The 25,939-nt window shown below is 52.2% G+C and overlaps 2 protein-coding genes across 2 annotated transcripts in view; one reads left to right on the top strand and one right to left on the bottom strand.

Moving 5' to 3' along the window:
* Positions 1–25,939, top strand: part of PIGO (phosphatidylinositol glycan anchor biosynthesis class O) — a 265,926-nt gene that overhangs the window by 213,601 nt on the left and 26,386 nt on the right. The gene's annotated exons all lie outside the window — the stretch shown is intronic.
* CNTFR (ciliary neurotrophic factor receptor) overlaps positions 7,282–25,939 on the bottom strand; it is a 56,694-nt gene continuing 38,036 nt past the window's right edge. The window contains exons 4-7 of the mRNA XM_068176622.1: positions 21,637–21,800; positions 11,065–11,245; positions 9,402–9,546; positions 7,282–8,511 (exon numbers count right to left, since the gene is read on the bottom strand). Coding sequence (XP_068032723.1) covers position 8,511; positions 9,402–9,546; positions 11,065–11,245; positions 21,637–21,800 — 491 coding nt within the window. The 3' untranslated portion in view covers positions 7,282–8,510. The remainder of the gene's footprint in view (positions 8,512–9,401; positions 9,547–11,064; positions 11,246–21,636; positions 21,801–25,939) is intronic.

Below are 25,939 nucleotides of genomic sequence, written 5' to 3'. Positions count from 1 at the left end.
GTAGCTAGGAAGTCCAGGATAGGATTTAATCCAGGGGTGAATGTGAGGCACTAAGCTATGGATTCATGTTCCAAACACCTAGGGTACCCAGAGGATGCTGTGGGTACCCCCACAATGCCACGGGTCTCCTCTGGACATCCTGCAGCATATCTGCTGGCATCGTGCAAGTCTTCCTGCACCCCTGAGCTTTGCCATGGCAGGCTGTGTGCAGGCAGCCCTACCAAGAGCACCCCAGAGCAATGCAGGGGGCTCTGGAGCAGGCAAGGGGACCATTCCCAGTGCTGGGATGGACCCAAAGCAGCACACAGTTTGAGGCCGGCCCCAGCTCCCCCTTGCCGGATCCCCCATGCATCTGTAGTCCTTTCCGCTCCCCGGCAGCCTCATGCACCTGCACTCCTAGGCGGAGTGGGATTTATCCTGCCCCAGGCGCTCGGTGCAAGGGGTCAGCCCTCATAAACCTCTCCGGCACCGGAGCCCAGGCCAGCTGCCTTGCTTGCACCCACAGGGAGAGCCTCTGCACCTTGGGAGAGTTTTTCTATCCATCGTTCCCCAGGCCGGCACCCACCTGTTGGGTCCAGGGTGGCACATGGCGAGGATGGGGCTGTGTGTTCCTGGCCCCCAGCTCCCCTCCCCACACCAAGCACTTTGGGTAACCCCCGGTACGTGGGAGGCGGCATGAAGTCATTCTGGTCCTCCAGCAAACCCCTCCAGCTGTCTGGAGCCAGTGCAGATTGTGGGACGTGTCTGGTGACTGACGAGGCCTCAAGTCCACGTTTGTGAGAGATGATATCGAGAGTTTTAATTTTTTCATGAGCGAGGGGTCGGGGGGAGGCAGGGACTCACAGGGAGGCTCAGAGGGGAGGCAGCAGTGTGTGCATGTGTATGTGTGAAACACGTTTCATCCCACAGACCCCCAGCTGCAGGAGTCCTGCTCAGATAAAACCAGCATCCCATCACCTCTGAGCAGCAGGGACCAGATGGGGAGGACGTTGGACAATGGCAGCTAACAGGGATGTGTCAGCAGGGCTCAGTGTTGGCTCTTGGATCAAACCCTCTGCTCAGTCCCTCCTGCACATCACCAAAGTCCTCTCTGGGCCCTGCCGATGGGGTTACTCCAGCCTTGGGCCCTTCCTCAGTAGATGAGCTCCTGGGAAGCTTTTTGGAGCTGGTCTCCTCCTTCCCCACTGGTGAGACCACTCGATGGAGTGCCTCCATGTGATTGCTCCACCATACAGACTCTGGTGAGATGCTGTGGCCTCTTTCAAACCCTGCTGATGCTCCTGGAGAAGCTGCTCTCCTGCCCTGCAGTCTTATGGACAGCATTTGGTGCATGCTGGTGGTTTCCACAGGAAAATCCTGTCTGCAAACTGCTCTGCCCTGCTTTAATCCCAGCTAACCTGCATTAACCTCACCATACCATAGAGGAGTAGGTCAGAGTCACCAGTGCTTTCCAGGTGGCCAGAAAATTGCCTGGTCTTTCATCAGGCAAGAGCAAGGCAAAAAGTGAGCCCAGGTGAAGCCATGATGCCTGCTCCCAAGTGCACTGTATTGGATGGGATCCTTCTGGGAAAGGACCTGGAGCAATTTCATGGCCAGGAAATCTTAGAAGAAGGCACTTGCCTGCTGCACACCCTGAGTCAGTGTCTGAACCTGTTCCCACAGCTACCTCAAGTGACTTCCAAAGGTGGGGATCTGGCAGCCATAAACCATCAATGTCCCATGGCCAAGGTGACCACCAAGGTCACACACTGCCATCCATGACTGCAGGGTGGTGCCCGGCTCTTTCAATGAAAAGATCCTGTCCCCACTTCCCATAGAGAGTGGGGATGGAGGAACCTCTCCTCAAACTGGCCAGAGTGCCTGCATGCAGTGACTCTCACCCGGAAAGGAGGAGGGGGGCTGAGGCCTCTTTGTAACCCAATCTCGTCTGCATGGGCCCCTTTGTTGTTATTACATTTATTTATTGATCCCCCTTGGGAAAACCTTAGCGGTGCTGGACTTGCTGGGGCTTTATTAATGGGGATGGGGAGAGAGGGGAGGGAAGGGGGGCTGAACAGAGCACTCGGACCATCTGTTCCCACCAAAAGGATGGAGCAACAATAGCCATGTTTATAAAACTTCTCTGCGAGTCATTGTGTTTGTGAAAAGAGAGCTTCCACATCAAAGGCCATTTCCGCTCCCACTGCTCAGGGGCCCCTCCATCTTCCAGCATTCTGCAAGGATCGCCCTGTCCTGGTCCCTTCTCCTGCCAGCCCTGGACACATGGTGAGGTGACAGTGGCTTCACCCACAGAGGGACCACCATGACTGGGGACACCTTTGCTAAAGTGAGTGTTCATCACCTGCCTGTATCTGCTGTGCCAGGGGGAGTTTCCAAGGACGGTTTCTCCTGGAAACAATAAAACTATCATAAGGCATTGGATAGTTTTTGCCAAGCACTGGTGTTGGGAGCAACAGTATGTCCAGTACTGGAGACCTGTCTCCTGGATGGTTTCTTTCAGTCCACTGAAACAGCAGTGTTCACAAAGTTGCTTTGGTTTTCCTCAAATTTCATATATGGGAAAAAAGAAAGGGAAAAAAAAAAAAAGCAAAAATAAAAAGGGAAAGGAGTGGGGTTTGGCCACGTCAAAGCTGGCTGATGGGGTCCTTCATAATGAAACAACTGTGTTTGGCTTTGCTTGAGGCTTGTATTAGATTATCTGTTACAATCAGACATGAAATAAAGACCATTAAACAGCTATGAAATATTTTGACTGAACCAGTATGTTGTTTTTTTCTTCCCAAACTGATCTTTATGGACAAGATGAGGGTTTAGTTCTGGCTCAGATCAAAGCCAAATGCCTTCCTGAGGACTTGGACTTGTCAGCCATATCCTGACCACAACCCGATCCTGCAGTTGGGCACTGGCTGCTCTGGGGTGAATTTGCAGGCTGGAGGTTTGGGACATATCCAGGCTGTCACACATCCACAGCATGGCTCTGAATGATGGCGTGTCACCTCCGGGGACTGCATCTCCTTCCCTGTTTGTTGGTGCTTTATGGCTGCATGGGGTAATTCACATGTGAGCTGGTGACTCTGCTGGGGTTTGTGACCAGTGGGTGTGAGAAACAGAGAAATTCCCTAGGGATGAAGAATTATCTCAGTCCAACTTTGGATAAAACTGAGACCTCTGGAAGATGCTGCCAGCCTGCAGATGGGCACTTTGGGAAAGGTTTATCTCTGCACCACGTGTTTGTGCAGGGACCTGATTTCCAGCTGGCAGGACAGGCATCCTGACAGCAGACTTGTGGCTGGGCAGGGTTCTGGCTGTCTCACACCTTTCAACCATCCCTTCCATCATGGAAGGGGAAACCTTCCCAGAGACTGTATGACGCCTTCTCAGGAAGCAGTCCAAGTCCCTGTTGGCTGTGTCCCCTTGGCCAGGCTGCTGCAGGAGACCTGAGCATGGTCCCTGATTGCTTTTGGCAGGGCGTAGGGAGCATGCTGCTCTCTCCCAGCACTTAGCAGCTTCCCTGGGAACCACGCAGGAAAGGAGGAGAGGAGCCCAGACTTGTGGGAGACACTTTTCATTTCATGCCTAAGCCACTACTCTGCTGCTCAGCCACATGGCTCCATTAAGTCCCTTTCTGGCTGTCTTCTTTCCATCAATCACTCCGTCTCCGTGAGCAGCCCAGACACCGGATCTGGGTTATAAATAAGACAATCAATCAGCAATGCTATTAGATAAACAGAGTGGCAGAAGCCAAATTAATGCTTGGCTTTTTCTTGAAAGGGAGGAAAAAAAGAGTCAATTGCTTATTAGAGGACTCTGGTGTGGTCTGGTCTCCACACTGCAGCTGAGCCGGGCAGGCTGTGCTTGGCTGCTGTGTCTGCGTGTAGGGAGGTTTGGGATGCTGTGAGCACATAATCCATGTGGGTCACCCTGGCCAGATCAGGGAGGGGGTTGGGGCAGACTGGAGGTGAGCAGGGAGGTTGTAGCACAGGGCCAGTGATGGGAGATGGGAAAACAGTGGTGGCAGCTGCCATCTGGGCAGTAAGGAGGTTTCTAGGGTCTAGTGGGGAGGGACGGCATGAGGCTGCAGGCGGAAGAGTTTGGGGACCAGGGACGCAATGCCAGGACAGACATTGAGCCAGTTAGGATGGACACAAGGAAGAAAAGTGTCACCGCTTGGAGGCTTTTCAAACAACAGGCAGTCTCTTCTGGAGGTGAATCAAGTCCTTGTCTGAAGTCACCAACGAATAAGATGGTCCAAGACTGTCATTTGTGGTTTGCTGTGATGATCTGTCACCTCTTGTTGCTACAAGCCTCTGCACTACAGCATTGTGAGGGTGCCCAAGGCTGTTTTTACCTCCAAGGTCGGCACCTGCAGCTCCATCTGCTTCTCTGTGTGGTGGTGGCTAATTAACTCAAAGCTCCTGGGCTCATTTCTGCATCAAAGATATCAGAGAAGAGGCTTTCCTCATGGTGGGACCTTGTTGCCTGAGCTACCCCTCCTGCCACCGAGGAAGAAAGCCCTGGGAGGAAGGCTATAATCTGACAGAGGCATCCAGTGTAAAAGAGACATAAGATCTGTACAGGAGACATCAGCTTTTTCTGAATAAATACCCTGTGCTTTGGGCTGGGCTCTTGTATTTGCTGGACTTGACACTACTGCAAGCTGAGGACTGGGAGAGTCTGGGCTTCTCCAAGTCAAACTGACTGTTTACAGTCTCATCCCTCACAGATGCTGCTCTTCACTCTTTCATCCCAGGGACTGCATTTCCACCAGCTCCTGCTGCTTTCACCTCCACCTGACACTTCTTCCATTTGTTGTGATGGAGGAGGGTATCTTCCCCTGGAGGACCAGATCTACCACTGTGCAAATAAGCAGCAGATCTCCTCTGCCAACTGGCTCAAAATATCCCACCTGGTATTTCCACCCAACCCAGCAAGCTCTCAGCTTGGGTCTGGCAGTGCAGCTATGGGTGTGCTTTCTCAACGGCTGAGCCTGCTTTCATTCCCCATTCTCACCTGTGACTGTGCCAGACTGAAGCTCTGCCAGAGCTGAAATGCACAACACAGTACCCACTGCTCCTTCTTCATCCACCAAAGCACGTCACCCCATCAGAGGCTGCACAACACATTCCTGACAGTCTAATTTGGGATAAATAAACTGGTAGTTATCCCCTGGGAGATCCAGGCTCGTAAGAGACTGGTTGTGGGAGCAGCTAGATTTTCTGACTATTGGGTCAGGAAGAATGAGGTCTCTGCTAGCACCCACTTAAGGGAAGGATGCAGGAGGTGCAGTAATTCCGTCCCATTCCACTGTCCAGCCCCTCGCTCAAGCATGGGGGGTTTCTGCTTCCTCCAAGGCTTCAAGTCCAGGAAATAGCTCCTGCTTTCCAGTCACACTTCTGATCCCTCTTGCAGAGCTTGGGGAGCTCCGTGCAAGGCTGCTCTCACATCAGCAACAGCCCAAAACCACACCTAAGGTGGGATTTACTGCCACATATGTGCTGGGAAGATGCGGGGACCCATTGCACCCGGGTGATGTATTGGATTTCAGGTTATGTGATGCACAGGTTTCTCTGAGCATTGTAATTCCCTCTTTCTTCCTGTATGGATTTATACTGCTAAGTGGATGGATTTTCTGCTTGGCAGGGATGCTCCCCTGGGACCTTCCCCAGTTTGAAACATCTCTGCACATCTGTACATAATATTCCTGGGGCACTTAATGAGTGGGCTTTTATGACACCCCTTGCTTTATAGACTGCTGCTTAACATGGCCAGGAACCACGGAGGGGCTAACAAACAGCATCCCAGAGCTGGCAGAAAGCCAAGTACCAACTCCAGGTGCTGGATGATGCCTGGGGCTCTGTGTGAAAGCCACTGCTCTGAGGTGGCTTCTCACACAGCTGCCCTGTGCAGTGGAAGCACCAATCCCTTGGTCCCTAAAACAGCTTGAGAGGGACAGGTTTCTTCTGCTTAACAACCTGAGGCAGCATGCCTCTGGACCAGCTATGGAAATCCAGGAGGAGATGAAGGTGGTCTGTCTGTCTGGGATGATTCCCCCTAGCAAGGGCTAGACCTGACATTTTTATCTCTGCTAAGAGCTGTCCCTTCCCCCTGCCCCAAAAAGCCATCTGCTATGGTAGATTACCCCAGCTTTTAGCACTGTGAATCCATAATTAGTGCATAATTAATTACCAGATGTTTCTAACACTAATGAAACATTAATAAATGACGGAGGCATGTTGTCTGGTAATGGAACATTAACCAGTGAACCAAGTCAGCACTGCCGCCAGCACGGCCAAGCCAGAGACAGGTCTATATCTGACTGAGCTCTTCCCTAAATAAAGCTCCAACATCGTTCAAATCACAGCAAGTGCCTGGTGGGAGCACGTGACCAGCTTGGTGCTGCCTTCAGGCTTTGCAGAGCCAAGGCTGTGGCTTCTTCACCTCGGTCCTTCCTTCCTTCCTTCCACTCACTCACCCATCCCTCCACCCCACTCATGTGTCCATCCATCCATCCAGCCAGCCAGCCAGCCAGCCACACACATCTCCCTGCTGTAGAGACTCAGTTGGGGCACCAGAGAGGTAATTTTCTAAAAAGTGGAGCTTTTCCCACTAGGCATTGCTTGATGGCACCCCTGCTCCAGGTGGTGCTCACAAGCAAGGCAGATGGGGAAAGGACAGACTCCAGCAATGTGCTTTGCTGCATCCATTGCCCCCACACTGGGTCCCTGTGAGCCCTGCCCTGACAGAAGTTTAATTCAGAGCATCTGGGCCAGTGACATTTTCCTAACATGAAATTATTAATCAGACATGGGAAGTGCATTAGTTGTGTCTACATGCCACCTGCAGCCTCCAGGCTGCAGTGGGTACAGGCAGGTCTCCATCCTCCTGCCTACCCAAGACATGTCAGGGTGCATGCAGTCAGAGCTTGGGGACACATGGGACCCTCCAGGGCCTGTGAATGGGGAGATGTGGTACTTCCCCATCACAGCACATATGGTGTCATATGACGTGGTGACAACCATCTCCTTTCCCTCACCAGGAGCCTCCAGGCTGGGCACCCCCCTTGTACCTTCTCTGGATGTCCTGAAGGCCAGCTTTTGGGTCTCCCACCCCTCTGGGAGGATGGTGCTATGGTCTCAAATGCCAGAGCAGGCTCCAGAGTGTGTGTCTGTCCACTCAGAGCTGTTCCCATGTCTTCCCCAACTCAGCCAGCACCATGCATGGAAGAAGGCAGCCAAAACCCCCCTCTCCAGATGGAAGGGAAATGACATCCAGAGCCACCAGTCATCATGAAATGAACATTTAATGAAGACAGTCTCTCCTGGTCTGTGTGTGTGTGTGTGTGTGTGTGCGCGCGTGTGTGTGCATGTGTGCGTTGTCTCTGTGAGCTTAGTTTTATCCCCTCTATTACTTTTTTTTATTATTTTTCTTTTTTTTTTATATATATACATCTATAAAAAATTCAAATACAGCATGTCAACAGTGGGAATACTAGGACTTATGGTATTAAATACTGCGCTTGGGTCCAGGCGGGGCCAAGAGGAGGTGTCTTTACAAAACAGGAGTTCGGGCAGGATGGGGAGGAGAGCAGAGCAGGCATGGGGACAGCTGGGGACAGCCAGGGACAGCGGGGTACAGCAGGGCACAGGTCTGCAGGGCTCCAGCTCTAAAGGCAACAGCAGAGCTATTCTGCTTTTGTTGGAGAATTAGACAAAGACATCAATGGGGGTGATTCCCTGTATCCAACATGGTTAAAAGTTTGGGGGTGATGTGGGGTCGGGGTTGGGGATGGCGAAGGCTCCTGCAGGGTGCTGTAGAGGGGGAGGTGGAGGGACAGCTCTCCCAGGTGCTCGGCAAGGGGCAGGGGGGGTTTTATCGGTGTTTCAATTCCTTTTTTCTGTTCCATTAAAACCCCGCCAGCTCCCTGCTCCCCATCGCACTTGTGAAAGCCACCAGTTCCCTCCTCCACCACTCCCTCGGAGTGGACCAAGACCCCTCCCCGCGCCCCGATCCGTGCACCCCTCCAGCTTCGCCACATGGTCGAGAGCTCAGGGGAGCGAGTCCAGTCCTTGGGGGACCCCCTTTTGCCATAAGGGGGTACACAGCTTGGAGCATCATTCCCCTCACCACCCCCCCGTTTTCATATCCCCTTTTCTCGGTGCGCGGCCGCGCGGGCGGCGGGCACGTCTTTGGCGTGGGGGGGTTTAGCTGTATGAGTGGGGCCCTCAGCTGCGGCGCGGGGCCCGGGCTCGCTTCACTTGGCTGAGGAAAGGGGCACGGAGATGGGTCTCCTCGCTCCGGGCTGGGAGAGGATTTTGCGGCTCCCCAGGGGACGGCAGCAGCTCTGTCCTCCTCCGAAGTGGCGGCGAGAAGCGTGATACGTCCTCAATGTGTGCAAAATCGAAGAGCTAAGAGACTCAACCCGGGAGCGGGGCGGCGGGGCGGGGGCGGTGGCGGCGGTGGGGCGGTGGGGAGGCGTCTGCGCTGGGCTGCGGTGGATGGACAGATGGCGATCTGCAAGAGGGGAGCAGAAGGGTCACCGTATCGCTCCAAACTCAGCCCTGCTCAGTCACCGGTGGGACACGCCCGGCAGAATATGGCCTTTTTTTTCCACAGGGGAAATTCACTCAGGCACCCAAGCACATCATTTCGACCTCCTCCTCCCAGGGCTTGGCCCTGCCCACCCTCCCCTGGCTGCATGACACCGCCTCTCCTGGTGTCACACATGAGATGACACTGTCGGAGGGGAGCAAAGAACCCCGTGCCCACAAGGGGCTTATCTTTGGGCACCAAAGGATGGATGGCTTATCCTTTATCTCCCAAAAAGGGACACATGTGGCTGCTTCCAGGATCCATCCCCATCCTTGGGCAATATGGGGACAGTAAAAGGGCATTTGGGTATGACACCCATGGGACAGCAGCCCTGGCCTGTAGAGGAGAGGGACGTTTTGTGGCTGTCCAGGCTGCCAGGTTCATCCTAAGCCAGATTAAGGACATTTTTGAGATGCAATCTGAATTTTTTGATCTCGGACAATTTCTCTTTCATCATTAAGCAAAGACCTTAGATTTCCATGTGGTTTCTTTGCCTCTTAAAAATGTCAGCAGAGAGGATGGGAGAAGGCTGCTAAGAACAAGACATCAAAGACTGACAACTTTGCCACCTTTGCTTGAAAAGCCATTTTTGAGACCTCTAGCCCAATATCCATCTGGAAAAGCAGTCAGGCTTGGTGCATTTACAAAACTACAAGAAAAACCCAAATGACTTGTTCTCAATGCCCTTCACCCACAGTCCGTCCAGAGCATCCCGTTCCCAATCACATTAGAGCCCTGAGGGTCCCCATATCCCTGCCCCATCCCAGCACCCACCTCCTGCCTCTTGTACCTCAGATTTGGGAGATACTTACTAAATAAAGAGGACACTATAGGCAGCCACGACCAGTCCAGCTGTCCAACACACTGCCATGGCTCCGCTGCCCACCACGGCCCCCTTGTCACAGATCTTGGTTGTGGGTGGTGCCATGAAAGAGGAGGTGCTAGCACTTGTTGTCTCTGCAAGAAAGGAGAGTGGATGGTGAGGGGAGCTGGGATGCCCTGGGATCCCTCATATGGGATTCATCCCATATGAGCAGCCCTGCTCTCCTGCTGGTGTGGATAGGACTCGGCCCCAAATTGCCCTTTTCAGTGCTATGCCACACTAGGGCTGAGGTAGAGGGCTGGGATGATTCAAGGGATGGTGTGATCCACGAGACCTTCCTGGCTGTGACAGTGGATCTACTGCTTGGAGATGTTTCTGCCATCAGGCAGAGCTGGGCATTCTTCTCATCCCCATCCTGACTAGCTGAGCCTCTCTATGCACCAGCTCTGTGGGAATTTTAGCTAAGAAGTCACAATGAGCCACCAGTGCTCAGCTGAGATCATCCCTCGCCCACAGAACATGCCACACACAGCAGGCTGCATCTGCTGGGCTGGCTCACAAGGTTTGTCCTGCTTTGTTCTGAACCAGATGGACTGTCTGTGCCTGCAGAGGGCTGCAGTGTTGCAGGGAGTGCTTGGATGAGCAGTCAGGCGGGGGCAGCTTTGGCCACATACAAATGGCCCCAGCATGTCCCTGGCCAGACCGTATCAGCTGATATCTGGGGACCGCAGAGTCTGTCTCAGCATCTCTCAGACTCCACTGAGGTGTCACAGTGTTGGAGCTGGGATGTCCCACATCAGCCCTGCCTGGCTGCACCAGGCTGCATGTGCAGGGATGTGTATGCAAGGAACACGTGTGAGGGACACACGTGTGCCGGCACAGGGAGCGGGCAGGTGACACTGGGAGGGGCATTTGCATTTAGCACAACGCAAGTGGGAATAGAAACAAAACCAAAATGCAGACAGTAGCACTGCTGCAAGGTGTTCCTGCACTCCTTGTAGGGGTTTATCCACCTGGGAATGGTAGTGGGGGCTGTGAATCCCTGCTGCTGCCTGAATATCCAGGTGCTCTACCATGTGCTGTTTTAAAAAGGGGGGTTTCTCTGCACAGGAGTCAAGGAAACCAGTGCAGGGTCTGCTCCATCCTTTCTGGGAAATGGAGAACCCATTTGGACGCAGTCCCAGCTTTTTCCTAGAAACAGAGACTTGTTAACTTGGTGGCTTTTATTTTGAATTGGCGTCCCTTTGAGCCATTGTGAGGGGTTCGAGGTGTGGAGTGGGTAGGACTGGAGAGGGGAGGGAGAGCTGGAGCAAGACTGGACTCCAGGGAACAACAAAAACCACCACAACCACAACAACAACAACAACAACAACAATACAATGACCAGCCTCATTGTCCTGGCCCAAGTACCCTGGTGAGAAGGATGCTGGACCCAGGTGAGCCGAGTCAGCATTCTTCAGGCCATGGCTGCACCTGCTGACAGGGCCATGGGGTGGGACAGAATGCAGGGTGAAGGGCTGCAGCTCCACGGGTGTTTGGGGGCTATCTTGGCTGTGGGCAAAACTTGCATGGAGCCAAAGAGGAGATCCCTCAGCCCGGAGTCCTCGGTTCCTCCTGGAGGAAGCCTGGTTGTACTGGGAAGAGGCTCTTACCTGTGATCTGGGCCTCCGTGGTGAGATGCTTGGGCTCCTCTGTCCAGGGGGTGGCATGAACAGCCACGCTCCAGTCACTCCATGTGCCGATGTCGTTGTCTTTGGCTGCCACCTGGATGATGTATTCCTTGCCAGCGTAAGCGTCCGTGATGGTGTGCGATGTCCCATCTGACAGCTCGACCTGAGAGCAGCAGCGGGGAGAGGAGGGTAGTCAGAGGAGTCCCCGGGAGGTGTAAGGCAATCAGTCTATTTAGCTTGGCTAAAATATGGTAACAAGGCTTTTGCAGCACTTTTGGAATACTGAGGCATTGTGGGCAGAGGCACAAGAAGGAAGTGGAGGGAGATGCTCCAGCTGCAGCTCCATTAAACGTCAAAAGACCTGTTTCCACTCCTAAACTCACGGCGTCAGAGTGGAGCAGCTTCCTCTAGAGGTCACCAGAAACTAGCAGATGTGTGTGCGGGCTCCCTCGGACATGTTAGGGCAGCTGGGAGTTGGATATTGCAGGCAGTGGCTGGGATGTGCAATGCGCTTTCCGGGCACCACTGCCAGTGCTGGGAGGAGGCTTCCCCAGCAGCAACACCTCTGGCCAGCCTACTCCCATGCCTGCTGGCATCCCGTTGTTTTGGCTTGCATCTCCCCAGCTGGGCTTGCACAAGTATCAAGTTGTGTCCAGATATCTTTCCTAGAAAACCATTCCCTCTCTCCCATTGTCACTGCTGTCTGAGCTGTAGAAGACTCTGCCATCCTTTGTGCTGCAAAGTGCAATGGTTTAACCCCATTTAACCTTCCAAGGGATCTCTGATCCACTTGGAGCTTGGCTCCAGGACAGAGGGATGCATGTGCTCAGCAGAAATGCACCCTGATGGCACCGATCCTGGTGAGCAAACACATGTGGCTGTCAGAGGGGGAGGACTCAGCATCCAAGTGACCAGGGCAGGAGTATCTGGCAGAGGCTAAGTGGGATACTGCCCTCCAGCCCATCTCTGAGACTGAGGACCAACATTCTGCCCATCTGAGTACCCCTTTGTGCTGCTGTGTGTAGTTTGGGGGGCACACAGGGCACCCCTGCCCAGACACATTTCTAATAAAGATGCTGCAGGATGAGGAGTGGTGCGGGACTGACACAGCCCACCCACGAGCACCAGTGCCCAGCCAGGGGCTCGAGCAGGGCAAGCATCACATCATGGGTGGGGGCAGCTTCATGGTGCTACATGCGTGGCATCCTCCACATGTCCCCAGCCACCCAGGAGAAGGTCAGGCACAGAATCATGAGAGGGCTGCACTTACCAGAGTGCCCAGGAGGTACCTGGGCCAATGCACTTGTGGGATGAGGCTGCCCTGGCAGTGTGGCTGTACACACACAAGGAATGGTGTGCACACCAGATGGTCAGTGCCATCACCCCATCACAGCTTGCAGGAGTACCTTAAAAGCAGGAACCCACCCTGAGAAAGAACCAGCCCTTTTCCTGTCCCTTCTGCGCAGCACATGCAACAGCCCAGCACAGATGCAATCCCTTTGTTGTGAAAGCTGCAGCCCCCTCCAGGCTTTTACGGTCACTCTAGGGGATTCCTAACAGAAGGAGGGGCATTTTTGCTTTCTTGATCCAAGTGAAAGACTTTCCTTCCCTAGTTCCACTTCCAGCCTTCTGCCCAGAACATCAGAGCCTTTGGGCTCTGCACTACCAGCTGCTTCTGACACCTGACCTGAGACCCACATCTGGAGCACATCTGGATGCAGGCCTGACTGGTCTCCCACACAGCCACTGGGAGCCCAGGCACCTTGGGGTGGGTAGGCAGGAGACCCACTAGGTTGTGAATCATCTGGTCTGCTAGGCACGGCACCTTCCTGCAGCGTAGTGGCACTCTGTGCCACCCAGACCCTGGGAGCTCTTTGATGGCACCCACCACTGTGGATGGCAATGCCAAGAGAATCAAGTTAATTCCTAACGATAATTAAATGAAATGAAACCTCAGAGGGTGAGCTGCCAACACCCTGCTAGCTTGACTTGCTCTGTGCTGGGGTATGGCTTGGAATTGGAGAATGGAGATAGGGCTCTGAAAGATGCTGGGCTTATCCAGCTGGTGTATGACTCTGTCCAAGGCTTCCACCATGCTCTGAACCCCCTGGCTCCTTCCTGAGACTTGCACCAAGCAGGCTGCAGGCAGACCAGCCCTACTAAGGTCCTGATGACTTGGCCAGGCTGCTTTCCCATCAGGACCCCATTTTCCCCGTCCCAAGACCCCTCCCAGCTTTCCCTTGGGAGCAATTCCTGCCTCTTCCCACCCAAAACCAACCAGCAGCGGAGTGTTTGCAGGTGGGGTGTCACAGGCACAATGGTGTTAAATCTGTGCCTTGCCTGGACAGGGGGAATGTCCCACCAGGACCCAGACCTTCCTTGTAGGGCCTGGGAGGATGCTGGTCTAAGCTCTGCTTTACACAGCAGTTAAAAAGAGAAAGCATGGATGGTATCATCCATCTCTCCCCACACATACAACCTCTAGATGCAGAACTTCTGAGCTGGGCAGCCATGGATACATCCAGCACTTGTTATGGTGGGGAGAAAGCCACTGGGTGGGTGAAGTGCCACAGCAAATGGGAAAGCACACCGGGATTGGATCCAATTGGACACAGACAGGGAGAGACAGAACTGGGGGAAGACACACTGGGGAGGCTGTGGGGGGACGGGTGGACACACAGCATCAAAGGCAGAGGGAGAAATTCCTTAATCCATGTCCTCGCCACACAGAGACAAAAGTTGGAGGAAGGCTGTGCATGGTAATTTTTTTGGCTGGGGTGGGGGTTTGTGTGTCACTGCCTGCCTTTGTGCACCTGCCAAAAGTCACTCTGACTGGCTGTGAAGTGCTGCCCAGATTAATGAGGGATCAGTAGCCAGTGCAATGCAGAGCTATTAGCATTGCAAAAAAAAAAAAAAAAAAAAAAAAAGAAAAAAAAAAAAAAAAAGAAAGGACAGAGAGAGAGAAAGACAGGAGAGAGAAATGAAAAAAAAGCCCTTGAACCCAGTAATTCAGATGACAGCTTGCTGAGGACAGCATGGGCTGGGATCCCATTCCCTGCCATGGTCACATACCCCCACTTTCCTGCTTGGAAAGAGCTGCTGAGTGCCCACCCACAGTCCCAAGTGCCAGGATGAGCGTATGGGCCAGAGCCACATTGATGGGATAGAGACAGACTCTTAGGGCAGGCTGGGGGGAGGACTGCCTGCCACTTGGCTTTCCCCCTGTCCATGCTGGTTCCCCCTGCACAGGCTGGAGGCCTGGGGACATCCACAGCAGTCGTACACCCTCCAACACCCATGCCTGCCATCCTTCCAGTCCCTGCCTGCAGACTGGTGTCCTTGTCTCACAGTGCTCAGCATAGCAAGAGTTAGGGAAGACATTATCCCCTCTGAGCTCCCCTCATCCTGCTCCCATGGCCCTCAGCCCACCCTGCCAGGGTGCCCTGGCAGTAAAAAAACGTCACTGTGCCTTGTTCCCACCCAGGCTCTACTCCTGGTCCAGGGTGACCAGGTAGCAATTACTTGTGAACAGGGTGATGCATGGGCAGGTCTGAAGCCCAGATGGCCTTTGGAAAAGGATGGGGAAGGGGGGCAGGGAAGAAAACCCCACCCTCCTCTGCCCTGACAGGTGGGCTGGGGGCTGCTGTGTGTTGAAAGGAGGTACAGGGGGAGAAGGGGGGATCAGATGCCTCCTTTTCTGCATCCCACATGAAAATGTGTTTGCTGGCTCCTCTGTGGTCTGTTTTCCATTCCTTGACACCTTCTGCTTTCCAGAGCAGCTCCTAGAGTGGGAAGGGAGTGTCCACTGGCAGTACTGGAATGAGGACTGGCACCCCTCTGTCCCAAGGCAGGGATGCACTATCTCTGTGCGTGACAGGACAGTGACCATGCACCTGTCCCAGGCGCTGTATCAAGCCTAGACACTCGATTTTTTAATCCCCAAAATAAAAGAAGCACCCTCTCTGGCTATTGTAAGGTGAAGCTGATGTGCTCACACAGCCTTTGCTACCCACAGCACTCATGGGAAGAAACCTCTTCTAAGAGCACAACCTGGAACTGCCAAACATCTGGCATCCTTGCAGCCTCCTCCTCTGGATGCTACTCGAGTTATACTGGAAGATGGGGAAAATTGGAACTGGGATAGGAATGGGACACCCAGTGAGCTCTGTTTCACAGCCACTTTTCCCCACAGCAAGGGCCAGATCCTGCCACTGGGCTGCAATGAGCTTTGCAGGGACTCAGCTACACAAACAGCTGCTGTTTCAGGTGCCTTCAGTCCCTGCAAGTGCCGGGGGATCTCAGCAGGGCTTCCACCTGTCCTGGGGAGCAAGATAAACCAAAAGCCGGAGTAATCCCCAAGCAAATTGCCCTGGCACTGGGAAGTTCAGGATGGTCACTGCAAATGGCCAGTGCAGCTTGAGAAAAGATGTCACTATATGGAAAAGAAATGTTTTGCTTTTTCCCTTTGAAAGCCATGCCTGGAGAGCAAATATGTCTGACAGTGATTACTAACAAAGGTACCCCCAGATACCTCCTCCTTCTGCAGAGCCACAAGAATCAGTTGGTATAACCCCAGACAAAACTTTCTACCTGAACTCTGGGATAACTGAAGGTTGGGAAAAATTAATGACTCTCTCTTATTCTCTGCCAGCCACATAGTGGAAGAGCCACACCAGCAGGGTCTGAGCTTGGCTCTCTGCTGTCACCCCCTCCTGGAAAGGCTGCTGTGGTGCTGCACAGAACCCAGCCCTGCTGTGGATCTGGGAGGATGAGCTATCACAGGGCTCCTCTGCAGCCTGGGCTGTGCCACACCAGATGCAGCTGAACAGATCCCTTCTGGCTCAAAATAAAGACCCTATTTGAAAGCGGGGGCTGTTACAGGAAAACAAGTTAACAGGAAACTTTCTCCAGATGTGCTGGCCCCCTCCTGCCAAGTGACAACTGTCAGAAGTCACTTTTGCTTGTGGCTCTGGGGAAGATGGGATCAGGGATGCTGAGGGCACTCAGCAACAACTCTAACCCGGCTGGCACTGGCAGATGCTACCTGCAGATGCCTTCAGCATGCTGATGCAGTGGGCTGAGGGTGAAAGCAGTTTGTGCATGGGCATGGCAGAGCACAGACACCTGCCCGGTATGGCCTGCGTGTGGGCAGGGAAAGTTAGGCTTGTCAGCACCTCCCTACCTGCTTGTAGCTGTGTGAGCCTGCAGGTGAGGACGTGCACACATGAGTACTGCTGTACTGTGGGACCTTTACAGCTGCCGGGTGCTCAGTACTTTTAGGTCACCAGCAATTTCCAAGCAGGCTGAGAGCACCCAGACAATGCCAGCCAAAGGTCCTGAACCTGCTCTGTCCCAGAAAAGGTGATTTCTGGGCATTTCCCACCTCCACCCTCCTCTGAGAAAATCTCTGCTCCAGCCCTGCCTGCCCCACACTGAGCTGCGAGTGACATTATGACAGCCTAAATATTTTGCTCCCACCTATTAATTCTTTGTATTTTCTCCCCCTTCTTTTTTAATCACTGACTTTGCAGTTAGGAGGGGAAGGGAGAGAAATGCCTCAATAAAAGCTACCAGGCGTGAAGTTGTAACCCAGCTTGCTCAGGGTGACCTCCCTGCCAAGATTGCCTTGCAAAAGGGGGAGTGCAGGCAAAGCAGCAGAGGAAAAGGATGATGCAAATGGGCACAAAGAGGCACTCCTGCTGCAAAGTGACACTGCCACCGTGCCGGCAGGGACGCTGCTGTGGCAGGCAGTGGCACTAATTGCCTTCCTGCCCAGCTTGCTCCATCCCTCTCCTTGCCCATCACAGACAGAATATATGCATTAGCTCACACTTTCACGCTATTTCAAGCTGCTCCAAGGTAGGAACTTCCAGAAACAGCATGTAAAACTCACCTCTCCGATGAAAAAAATGTTGCTTTGCCCTGGGAGACAAGCCTGAGCCCACCCTGGCAGCCACTTCCAATATGGACCAGGGAAGTCAGTCCAGGGGACAATGCCATCCTTGCACCAACAAACTCAACCCTAAGTATTTGGCAATACCCACAAACTTTTCATCTTTTCATTCCTGTCCCCAAAACCTCATCATTTAACTGCATCAGACCAGGCACAAATGTCTGCGTGGTTTTTTTTGGTTGTTTTTTTTTTTTTTTTTTTTTTTTTTTTTTTTGCCCCAGCTCCTAAAATCCTGTGATGGTGGGAGCACTTCTGCTTGCACTTCCAGAGAAGGATGCTTCCAGCCTTGGCAAATGCTCATGAACATGGCCCTAATGCTTCCAACGCAAAAGAAGAAGGAGAGAACTCAGCCACATTATTAGCTTTAAATATCTCATGACCTTTTACTGCAAATCTCAAGATCTGAGGTGCAGCCCGCCTCACGGTTCGTTAACATTTCATGTTGTCAGCGCGGCCAATGGGTTCAATTAGACTTCACTACGGCATCTGCAAATTGCTGGCAACCCACAGTAGGAAATCCTCCCTCGGTCTGGCCACCAGCTCTGATGCTGCATAAGAAATACCTTCTTGAGCCTTGCCACATTCCTGGAATGTGCATCGAGCTGGCAAGCACTCAGTGCACGTGATCTCCCTCCAAAAACTGCTAAAAGGGGGGATTCTGCTCCGGAAAATGCCATGGGAAGGGAGCAAATTGGGTGCAAGACCTGCCCATGGCTCCCCAGAGATGCTCAGGATGGTGTCTGGCCACCTGCCTGTGTGTAGGGGTGAGCGTACAGATGTGCTCGCAGGGAGATCGCATGTGTGAGTGCGGCAATCGCTGCTGTTGCGAGTTAACTGAAGGAGCCTGTAAAACCAGAAACAGGCTATTAGCAATCCATTAGGAAAGGGTATCCAGTTCCAGCCTAGGTAAGCCATTAGAGGAACATCTGAGAGCATTAGGAGAGCTCGCTTGGGGCCAGGATGGGGCTATAAAACAGAAGAGGAAACCACGCTAATCTGGCTTGAATTACAAACTTAAAAGCGGGAGAAAAATAAAGGATACCCTAAACATTTAATGTTTTATATTTAGGAGACAGAAGGGGAGATTTTGCCAAAAGGAGAGAATAAAAAACTTGTTTAGGCTACAAATATCCATCTCTCTTCTGGCAGCAGAGAAACCACTAGCCCCTCTTCCAGAAAGGGAGGAGTGTGATTTTAAAGTTGCTTGAGTTTCAGAGTGAATGCAGCGCTGGTGGGGTGGAGGGGTCTTTGGCCACATGATGTGACACGGCTGCATCCCCAACAGCTACAAAATGCTTGTGCCCAGGTTCAAGGGAGCTGCTGTGAGCTGTCATGAAGCACATGCTTCACTGCATGCCCATGTGGAAACTCATCATCCCTCCATGATAATAATTCCCAGAGCACATCACTGTAATTCCCAGTGCAAACTGCAACACGAGAGCTAAGTGGTCTGGGTGGAAAGGTGCTGCTGAGCAGGGGAAAGGGATTTCAAATGGCACACTGGAGCTCAAACCCAGTTTGCAAAGCACTGGGAAGGTGCCAAGGGTGTTCTCCCCACTGCTGGGTCATCCCCAGAGATTGCTTCATGGTGTGGAATGCTTGGACCACGCATCACCAGACTTTCTCTGGCAGAGGGGAAACTGCATTTATGGCCAGCTCACACAGTGGCAGTCTCACTAAGATCCACTGCTCCCGCCACGGATGGCTTCATCTTCTGGTGCCAAGCCCTGGCATTATTAAAATCCTGAAAGGAAGAGCCTGGAAGAAAGCAGACGCTGATTGAATCAGGCCCTATGGTATTCGACAGCTCGACATCCATCTGATCCTATTAGTGCTCATTCGGTCCTGCCTGCTGAGGTGCTGTGCATAAATCAGATCCTGCAAAGATAATGGGAGGTGGAGAGGTGAAAGAAGAGCTGCTTCTTCTGCCAAGAAACACCACGTGTGAGCAGGGCCTGCATGGATATTCTGTCTCTGGGCAGCCTCTGATGCTCCTTTGTGGGTTTTCTCCGGCAGGGATGCTGGCCTTCCCACAGGGCTGCTTAAAACCCACGGCTGGTGTAGAGGTGGGTTGCCGTAAGGAGGCAGGGTCAGGGCTCAACCTGTGGACCTTGGGCAGACAGGGACATGCCAGAACACGAGGCTACCCAACTCGTCCTGCCTGCTGGCAGGGACTTCTCCTCTCCCTACTGAACTCCAAGCTGCCCCATTGTCAGCGTGCAGGCTGTGTGGGCACAAAAAGCAAGGACTTCTCTGTGCCAGCTGCCAGTGGGGACAGCAAGAGCCAAGATGGGGGGCAGCTTCTGGCAAGAAACCTGCACCTCCATGAGAATTAAGACACCCCCATGCAAGCGTGGCATGTGTGACCACCTCAGGGCAGTCACCCCTTTGAGCTGAGACCCAGCACCACCACTGCAGGACAAGAGGGACAGATGAGCTAGACTTGGACCCATCAAACCGTGTCCTTCCCTTTTCTGTCTCAATTTGGGCAAACCCTCCAAAATAACAACAAGTATTAAGTCAAACAAAGAGTTCAGGGAGGCTTGGGCATGCTCCCAGCATACTGACATTGGTGGGTGTAATTTTAGGTACAGACACCTGCATTTGCAGGGTGCTCAGCTGGGCTAAGCAGCTTGAATGTACCAGTGGGGTCTGGGGTCAGAGCAGCTCCAGCTGCTGCAGCACTGCCTTTCTCTGGTGTTTGGGAAACGATTGAATTAGGCTTTGCAAATAATTCATCTGATGAATAGTGGCAGTTTTCCTCAAATCATCCACAAATCAGATTTTTCATTACCCAGCCAGCAGGGTAGGGAGTCAGGAAACAAGCCTGGCACCTCACTCACTGAATGCTTGCACTTGCTCACAGAGCAAATTATTCCCCAAACGCTCTTCTCCATCAGTCAGTGATGAGGAACATGTCTCTTGCAAGGGGATATTGATTAAAAGCTGTACCCAGGACTGCTGCACCTTCCTGAAATGCTGGGAAATGAAACCCTTCCCAGCCATCCTTGTACCCACCAGGAGATCTGGTACTTGAGGTCTCTCTGCACCTCAGGGTATTTTTACACAGAAGAAGTTAAATTCTTGCTGCCCAAGAACTGCCTTTACCAACTAGGATGGCCCTGCCACCAGTGTCACCAACACCTCCATGTGTTTCCCACTGTCACTGCCTGCCTGAGAGCACTGATGGAGAGGCCACAGCATCCCCTCAGGGCTCTGTGGGAGAGGACTGGCATGTCTTGACTCTGCAAGTATGGTAGCCCACACCCAGTGATGGAGGGACCAGCCAGTCTGAGGGTGTTGAGGTAGGAGGTAGCTCAGTGGCTACCCCACCATTTTTGGGTGCAAACCAGGGTATTTGGCTGGATCAGGCTTTGGCAGGGTAAAACCATCAGCTTTTTTCACAATTGCACACCTTGGGAAAAAAAAACAATGTTGTGTTTAGCAGCTCCCACTAAATCTTCCCCTTTTTACACAGCTTCTGCAGTTTGAGCATTCCTCCCCCCAGATGAAAAATAAAAAAACAAAAACAGGAAACTAATAGCCAAACTCCGCCTATGCTTTCTAACCCCTCTGGATGCTGCACAGATGCTCTCCCTCTACTAGGAAAGGAGCAAAGGGCAAAGAGGCAAGCAGGAAAACCTTCTTATTTTCAGAGCCATCAGCAAATGCTGCAATCTGAGACACAACCTGTGGTGCTGCCTCATCAAAAAGCCCAAGCAAATGCAAAAAGTCACCAAGACACCTCGCAGAGCCACAAGCAAAGACTCCCACCCACTCTTCCACATTTCTCTCCCCAGGAAGTGGTGGCTGGAAGAAAATCTCACTTGGCTCTTTGATGCAGGTACTCAGGGACCCAGTGCTTATTTCACTTTTGTTTTTTTTAGCAAAATTCTTTATCAAGCAAAGTACCTAACTGGCTTTCAACTGGCCCAGCTTGGGCACAGAAGGGATGCTGGATGAGCTATGCCGGAGCAGCAGCACCTCCTCTCCAGCCACAGAATGCTTTCCTACACAACTTGAGCATAAAGGCAGCACACAGAGGTTTAAAAAAAAAAAAAAAAAGCCTGTTTGTTATCTTTCTGCAGTAACAAATGAAATCTGTCCTCCAGGCTACCAAGGATTTCACTGACTATTTTTTTTTTAAGAAACAAGAAATAAAAGTAAGAAATACGATAACATCTCAGCAATTGCTCGTCGACTCTGCTCTGAGTTATGGTGAGCGGTATTTTATCTCCAGTTCAAAATCTAAATGTGGCAGAGGCGCATTTAAATGTGGTGACATTTATACTTTAAATGCCTTTTACATCTCGTTGGCAAGTTTTATATAGAACATATGTATGGAAAGTAGATAGGGGCATGGATGAAAATGCGGAGCAGGGAGAGACTGCAGAGCCATTTGTAGGCAGAGTGTGAGATACAAAAAAGGCGGAGAGGAAGAGAAAAGCAATGAGAAAGAGAAGGAGAGGAACAGGGTCCAGGTTGCCTGGGCAGTAAATAAACATATTTTTTGTCCCTGAACACTTTTTTATAATGCAGCTTGTTCCCAGTCACCAGCTCGCCCCTCTCCCGCGCATCCCAGGCAGTGCAGCATCACTCACATGTTGCCACTGGTCCAGGATGAGAGGGCGATACCGCAGGAAGAACTTCAGTGGGAAAGACTCAGGGTCAGGCCACGATGAGGGGTTTTGCCATGACACCTCCAGTCTTCGAGGGTTATTGGGCACAGGTTTGGCCACCACACTCTCTGGAGGGTCTGGCTTTACTGTAAGAGAAGAAAAGAGGGGGAATTGGCAAAGCTTTGCATGTGGCATACTTCCTTTATACCCCTTGGCAAAGCTGTCAGGGCTTTGCACTGTGTGCTTTCCAAGAGGAGCAGCTAACATGCATCCTTTCCCCAAACTAATTAGATGCAAATCACCTTTTGTTGTCCAGGTCAGTGGTATGGCTGTCCTGGCTCAAAATACCACCTTTAAGGAGGTCACAGCACTGGAGACACATGGAAACAACTGGGCCAGGGCAGAGAGCGTCCCTCCTACACAGGGCTAATTGGATCAGGATGGGGAGCCCACCAAGCCAAAATCTTGCACTTCCCTTGCAACTGCTGATTTCTGTGAGTCTGACACACATTCAAGTCCACTTGCCTCACAATAATCTGGCAGAGTTTGGCCCTTGGGCTTAGGGCTGGGGTTTTGAGGATTCAAAGCATTGGCACATCGTATTTACTAAAGGGGAAGGATTGCCCTGGTCACCTGCCACTCCAGCTCTCTCTCTCTCACTGCCCTGCTCTGCTTTTGGGATATGGGAATATTTTCTTGCTACCTGACATGTATTTCAGGTGAATATTAATTGGCTGTGGGCTATGCAACGTGCTTTGATGTTGCAGCTACTTCAAGAGTACCGGAAGCTCATGACAGACAGGCTGTGATGAATGTCACTGCTGGTTGCAGAGCAGTCCTTGCTCCTTGCCAAGGGCTTGATCAAATCCTGACAGCTCAAACTCCCAATTGCAACAGCAAAGCTAAAAAAATTTGTGTACGCCCATGCTTATCCTTTAATCATGGTCAGGAAGGAGCTGGACACATGGAGCTAGGCACACAGCTGTGCCAGAGGTGGATGAGGGCTCTCTGTGTGCTCCAAGAATAGCAATGCACATGAGACTTCCTGTCCTGGGAAGGCACTTAATGCTCTTCCAAGTCCACATGCAGGCAAGTGGATCTCTCCTGACCTGAAAATTTCTGGATTGAACAATGGTCCCCAGGCTCTGACTGTCTTTAGAAGAAGCCTGTCAAGATGTCAGCATCAAAGTCCCCTCCCAAGGATGGAGGAGGGATGGTGGGGCTGTGGGGAGCCCCCTTCTGCCTGGCAGAGCTCCTGCCCTGCAGTCAGAGGTCTTCTCCATGCTGACTCCAGGGTTCAGCTGCTGTGGATGGGAAGTGATGCCCTCACAGGGGCTTTGCTTACCCTGAGAGAGGAAGGAGGTGGTGGTGAGTGAGCCGCTCCCTCACCACCTGAGCCTGCCTGCAGCCCTGCCTTATGTGTGAAAGGCATGTTTCCCTCACTCAAATGAGATCAGGTGCTGATGTGTGGCCAGTCTGGGGCAAGTGCAGTCACATGTGAGCTGCTTGCTGCCACCCCTGCTGCAGAATGATGGTGGCATTGCAGCAATTGTCCCTGCACTGCCACTGCTTACTCCTCTCAGGAGAAACCAGCCTGTGATGCTTTGAGAACACACTTTCTTATCTGCAGGTGAGGCAGAGAGGGTGCTGAAGTGAAGCCACAGCCCAACTTCCTTGGTGGGACCTGTTTCCCCCAAGACATAGCCCACCATTTCTTCTGTCTCCCCAGCCTCCTCTTGCTCAGCACCCTGGCACACACCCTACTGCAGTCCTTTATCGCCATCATCTTCACCACCACCCTGGCTTTCACCACCCTCCCTCTGTCACAGCGGGTGTGAGCAGGGCTGGATAGCTTCCTCATTTCCAATGTCATTTCAGGCTCAAAGGGTGCTCCCAGAGGCTATGGCAATGGCTGGTCAGCTGGTAAGCCTGACCACAGGTGCATAGTGCCACCTCCCAACTCCCACAGACTCCTCTCTGTGGCAGGATGGGGCACAATATTCCATTTACAGCTTTATCATCGGCAGCAGGAACACTTTGCTGGGGCTGTGCTGTGCTGAGCTACTCCAGATGGCTCTGCAATTCCTCTGCTCACTTCGAATCCCAGGGCTGGGGCTGGACATCAGGTTCCATCGACAGGGACTTGGAGTCCAAACGCATACGGAAAAGTATAAATCCAGCATTGGCTCAGCAGGATGGGTTTGCAAAACAAAAGTCTGTTTGGCTGAACGAATGCAGATGACTCTGAACTGCAGCTCTGCAGTGAGGAAGTGGGAAGGAAAGTGCTGGGCTAGGGATGGATGCAATGGATACTCCCTGGGGTAATGCAGAGGGTCTGGCCCTGGTTTTTAGTATGCCAGCCTGAAGGCATGATTAAATTCAGTTGGGCATAGCAAATGTGCTTGGGCAGCAATGAGAAATGCTACTGTAACTGTTAAAGGAAGTCAGAAAAAAAAATGCCCTAATGCTGAGGTGGGAGTCACCTGCCCATTTTGCAGGGATGTGACCCCTAGACCCTCTCCTGTGAGTTGGACACTGTTGCTGGTGCACAGAGGAAGGCTGTTCATGTTCCCAGCTGCTATGAGCCTTCAAACAGCACTGCAGGTTAACAGGAAAACCAAAAGTCCCTGGTACCTCCTCCTGTGTCCCCCATCCACAGGAGTCCTGCCCAGGCTAGAGAACAGAGCATTGTCAATCTCTCCAAAACAAAGCCAAAACTGTTCCTGCCATGTCCTTCCAAGGCAGCAGGGACACAACAGCCAGGAGAGGGGACCATACCTCTGGCAGCCAGTCCAGAGAGGACAAATCTATGTCTCTTAGGACAGACCTCATCCTACTGTGCTCATCACAGGAAACACCTGGGCTGGTCCCATAGGGGCCAGCTGAGGAGTGAGGAGAGAAAGGCTGTGTCCAGCTTTCTGATTTCTATGTGACCTTGAAGGAGTCCTTTATACCCCGCAGACAGGAACAAGTGCGCCTCCTTCCCCAGCCTTTGTCTGCCTCCATTCAGCCTGTACATGGTGAGGCAGGGGCTGTCTGGCTGTACATCAGCCAGCATAATAGAGCCCTGTCCTCACTGAGGGCCTGCAGGCAGTAACGTAATAAAAGCAGTAATAGTAATAATAATAATGGATGATGGGCATTAGGCTGAGTACTGGTTAAGCGGCTATAAAACCAGATGTAATATTATCCTGCAGAGCTAAGGGAGCATCATCAGACATTCCTGGGAAGGGGACTTGGCCAGGAGGCTACTCACAGCTCTTCTCGCTTGGTTTTTGGCTGCTGTGTCTAAGTGAGGGCTTGGAGTGCAAGAAGAACATCAGGGAGCAGCTTCTCCTTAAGGCACTGCACACTTGCGCTTAACTGCGAGTCTTTAGCTATCCATCGCTCCTGGCTGTTGTCAGACATGTCTCAAAATTAATCTGGTGGTTCAGAAAGGCAGCTGAGACCCTGTGGCATGGATCAGCCCGTCACCCATCCTGTCTCTCCAACAAGCACTAAAATGGATCCCTTGCGGCCATTAAATATCCCCTGGCATTTTCCATGAGCAGAGGGATATTAAACTCCATGTCTTAGCCAAATGTCAGTCTAGGTAATTTAATTCTGCCTTCCTAAGTAGTATGAATTGAACTGACCTTCTGCTTAGGCAACTGTACACCTGTGTTCAAAGACTCTGAATTTCATACAGACATGGGCATCATGCAGCCTCTCCGAGATGCTCTGCATCTTCATTGCCACAGGGCTGGAGTTGGAAGAATCAGATGACCTTCTCAAGGTCACACAAGGCATGGGCAGAACATTTGAGGAAGGTATCCACACCTGCAAGGCCGCATCCAAGGCTGCCTTCCTCCTTTTAATGCTGTGCATCTTCTCATATTTTTCTCCAGGATCATATGAGGAGAAAGGTGCTGAAGCAGGATGCCGATGCTGCTGTGTGGTGGTGCTGTCCTGGCTTTCCTGGGGGATGCAAAAACCAGCTCTTGGGCTGAAACACAAGTGAGGAAGGTGTGGTTGTATCCTAGTCAGCCAAAATGTCCCCATGCTGTTCCAGCCATCATGAAGGAGGTGGCAGCTCTTACACACCACCTCACTCCTCCCTGGCATCTTCCTCTGCCTCCAGGCCCTCTTCCCTATAGTCCCTTTTCTTCCTCTCTGAGGCTGGAGCCCTGATGTCTGTACGGCTCTCCACAACTCCTCATACTCACCTTTATTAATATCAATACTTTTGCAGAAGATGTAATTATGAAAACAATTTGCAGAAGCAAGATGAGGAGGAAGGCAGTCC

Source organism: Anomalospiza imberbis, chromosome Z, assembly GCF_031753505.1.
Source record: "Anomalospiza imberbis isolate Cuckoo-Finch-1a 21T00152 chromosome Z, ASM3175350v1, whole genome shotgun sequence".
In the NCBI taxonomy this organism is placed as follows: domain Eukaryota; kingdom Metazoa; phylum Chordata; class Aves; order Passeriformes; family Viduidae; genus Anomalospiza; species Anomalospiza imberbis.
Note: the sequence above shows the minus strand (reverse complement) of the source record. Positions and strands in the feature narration are given on the sequence as shown.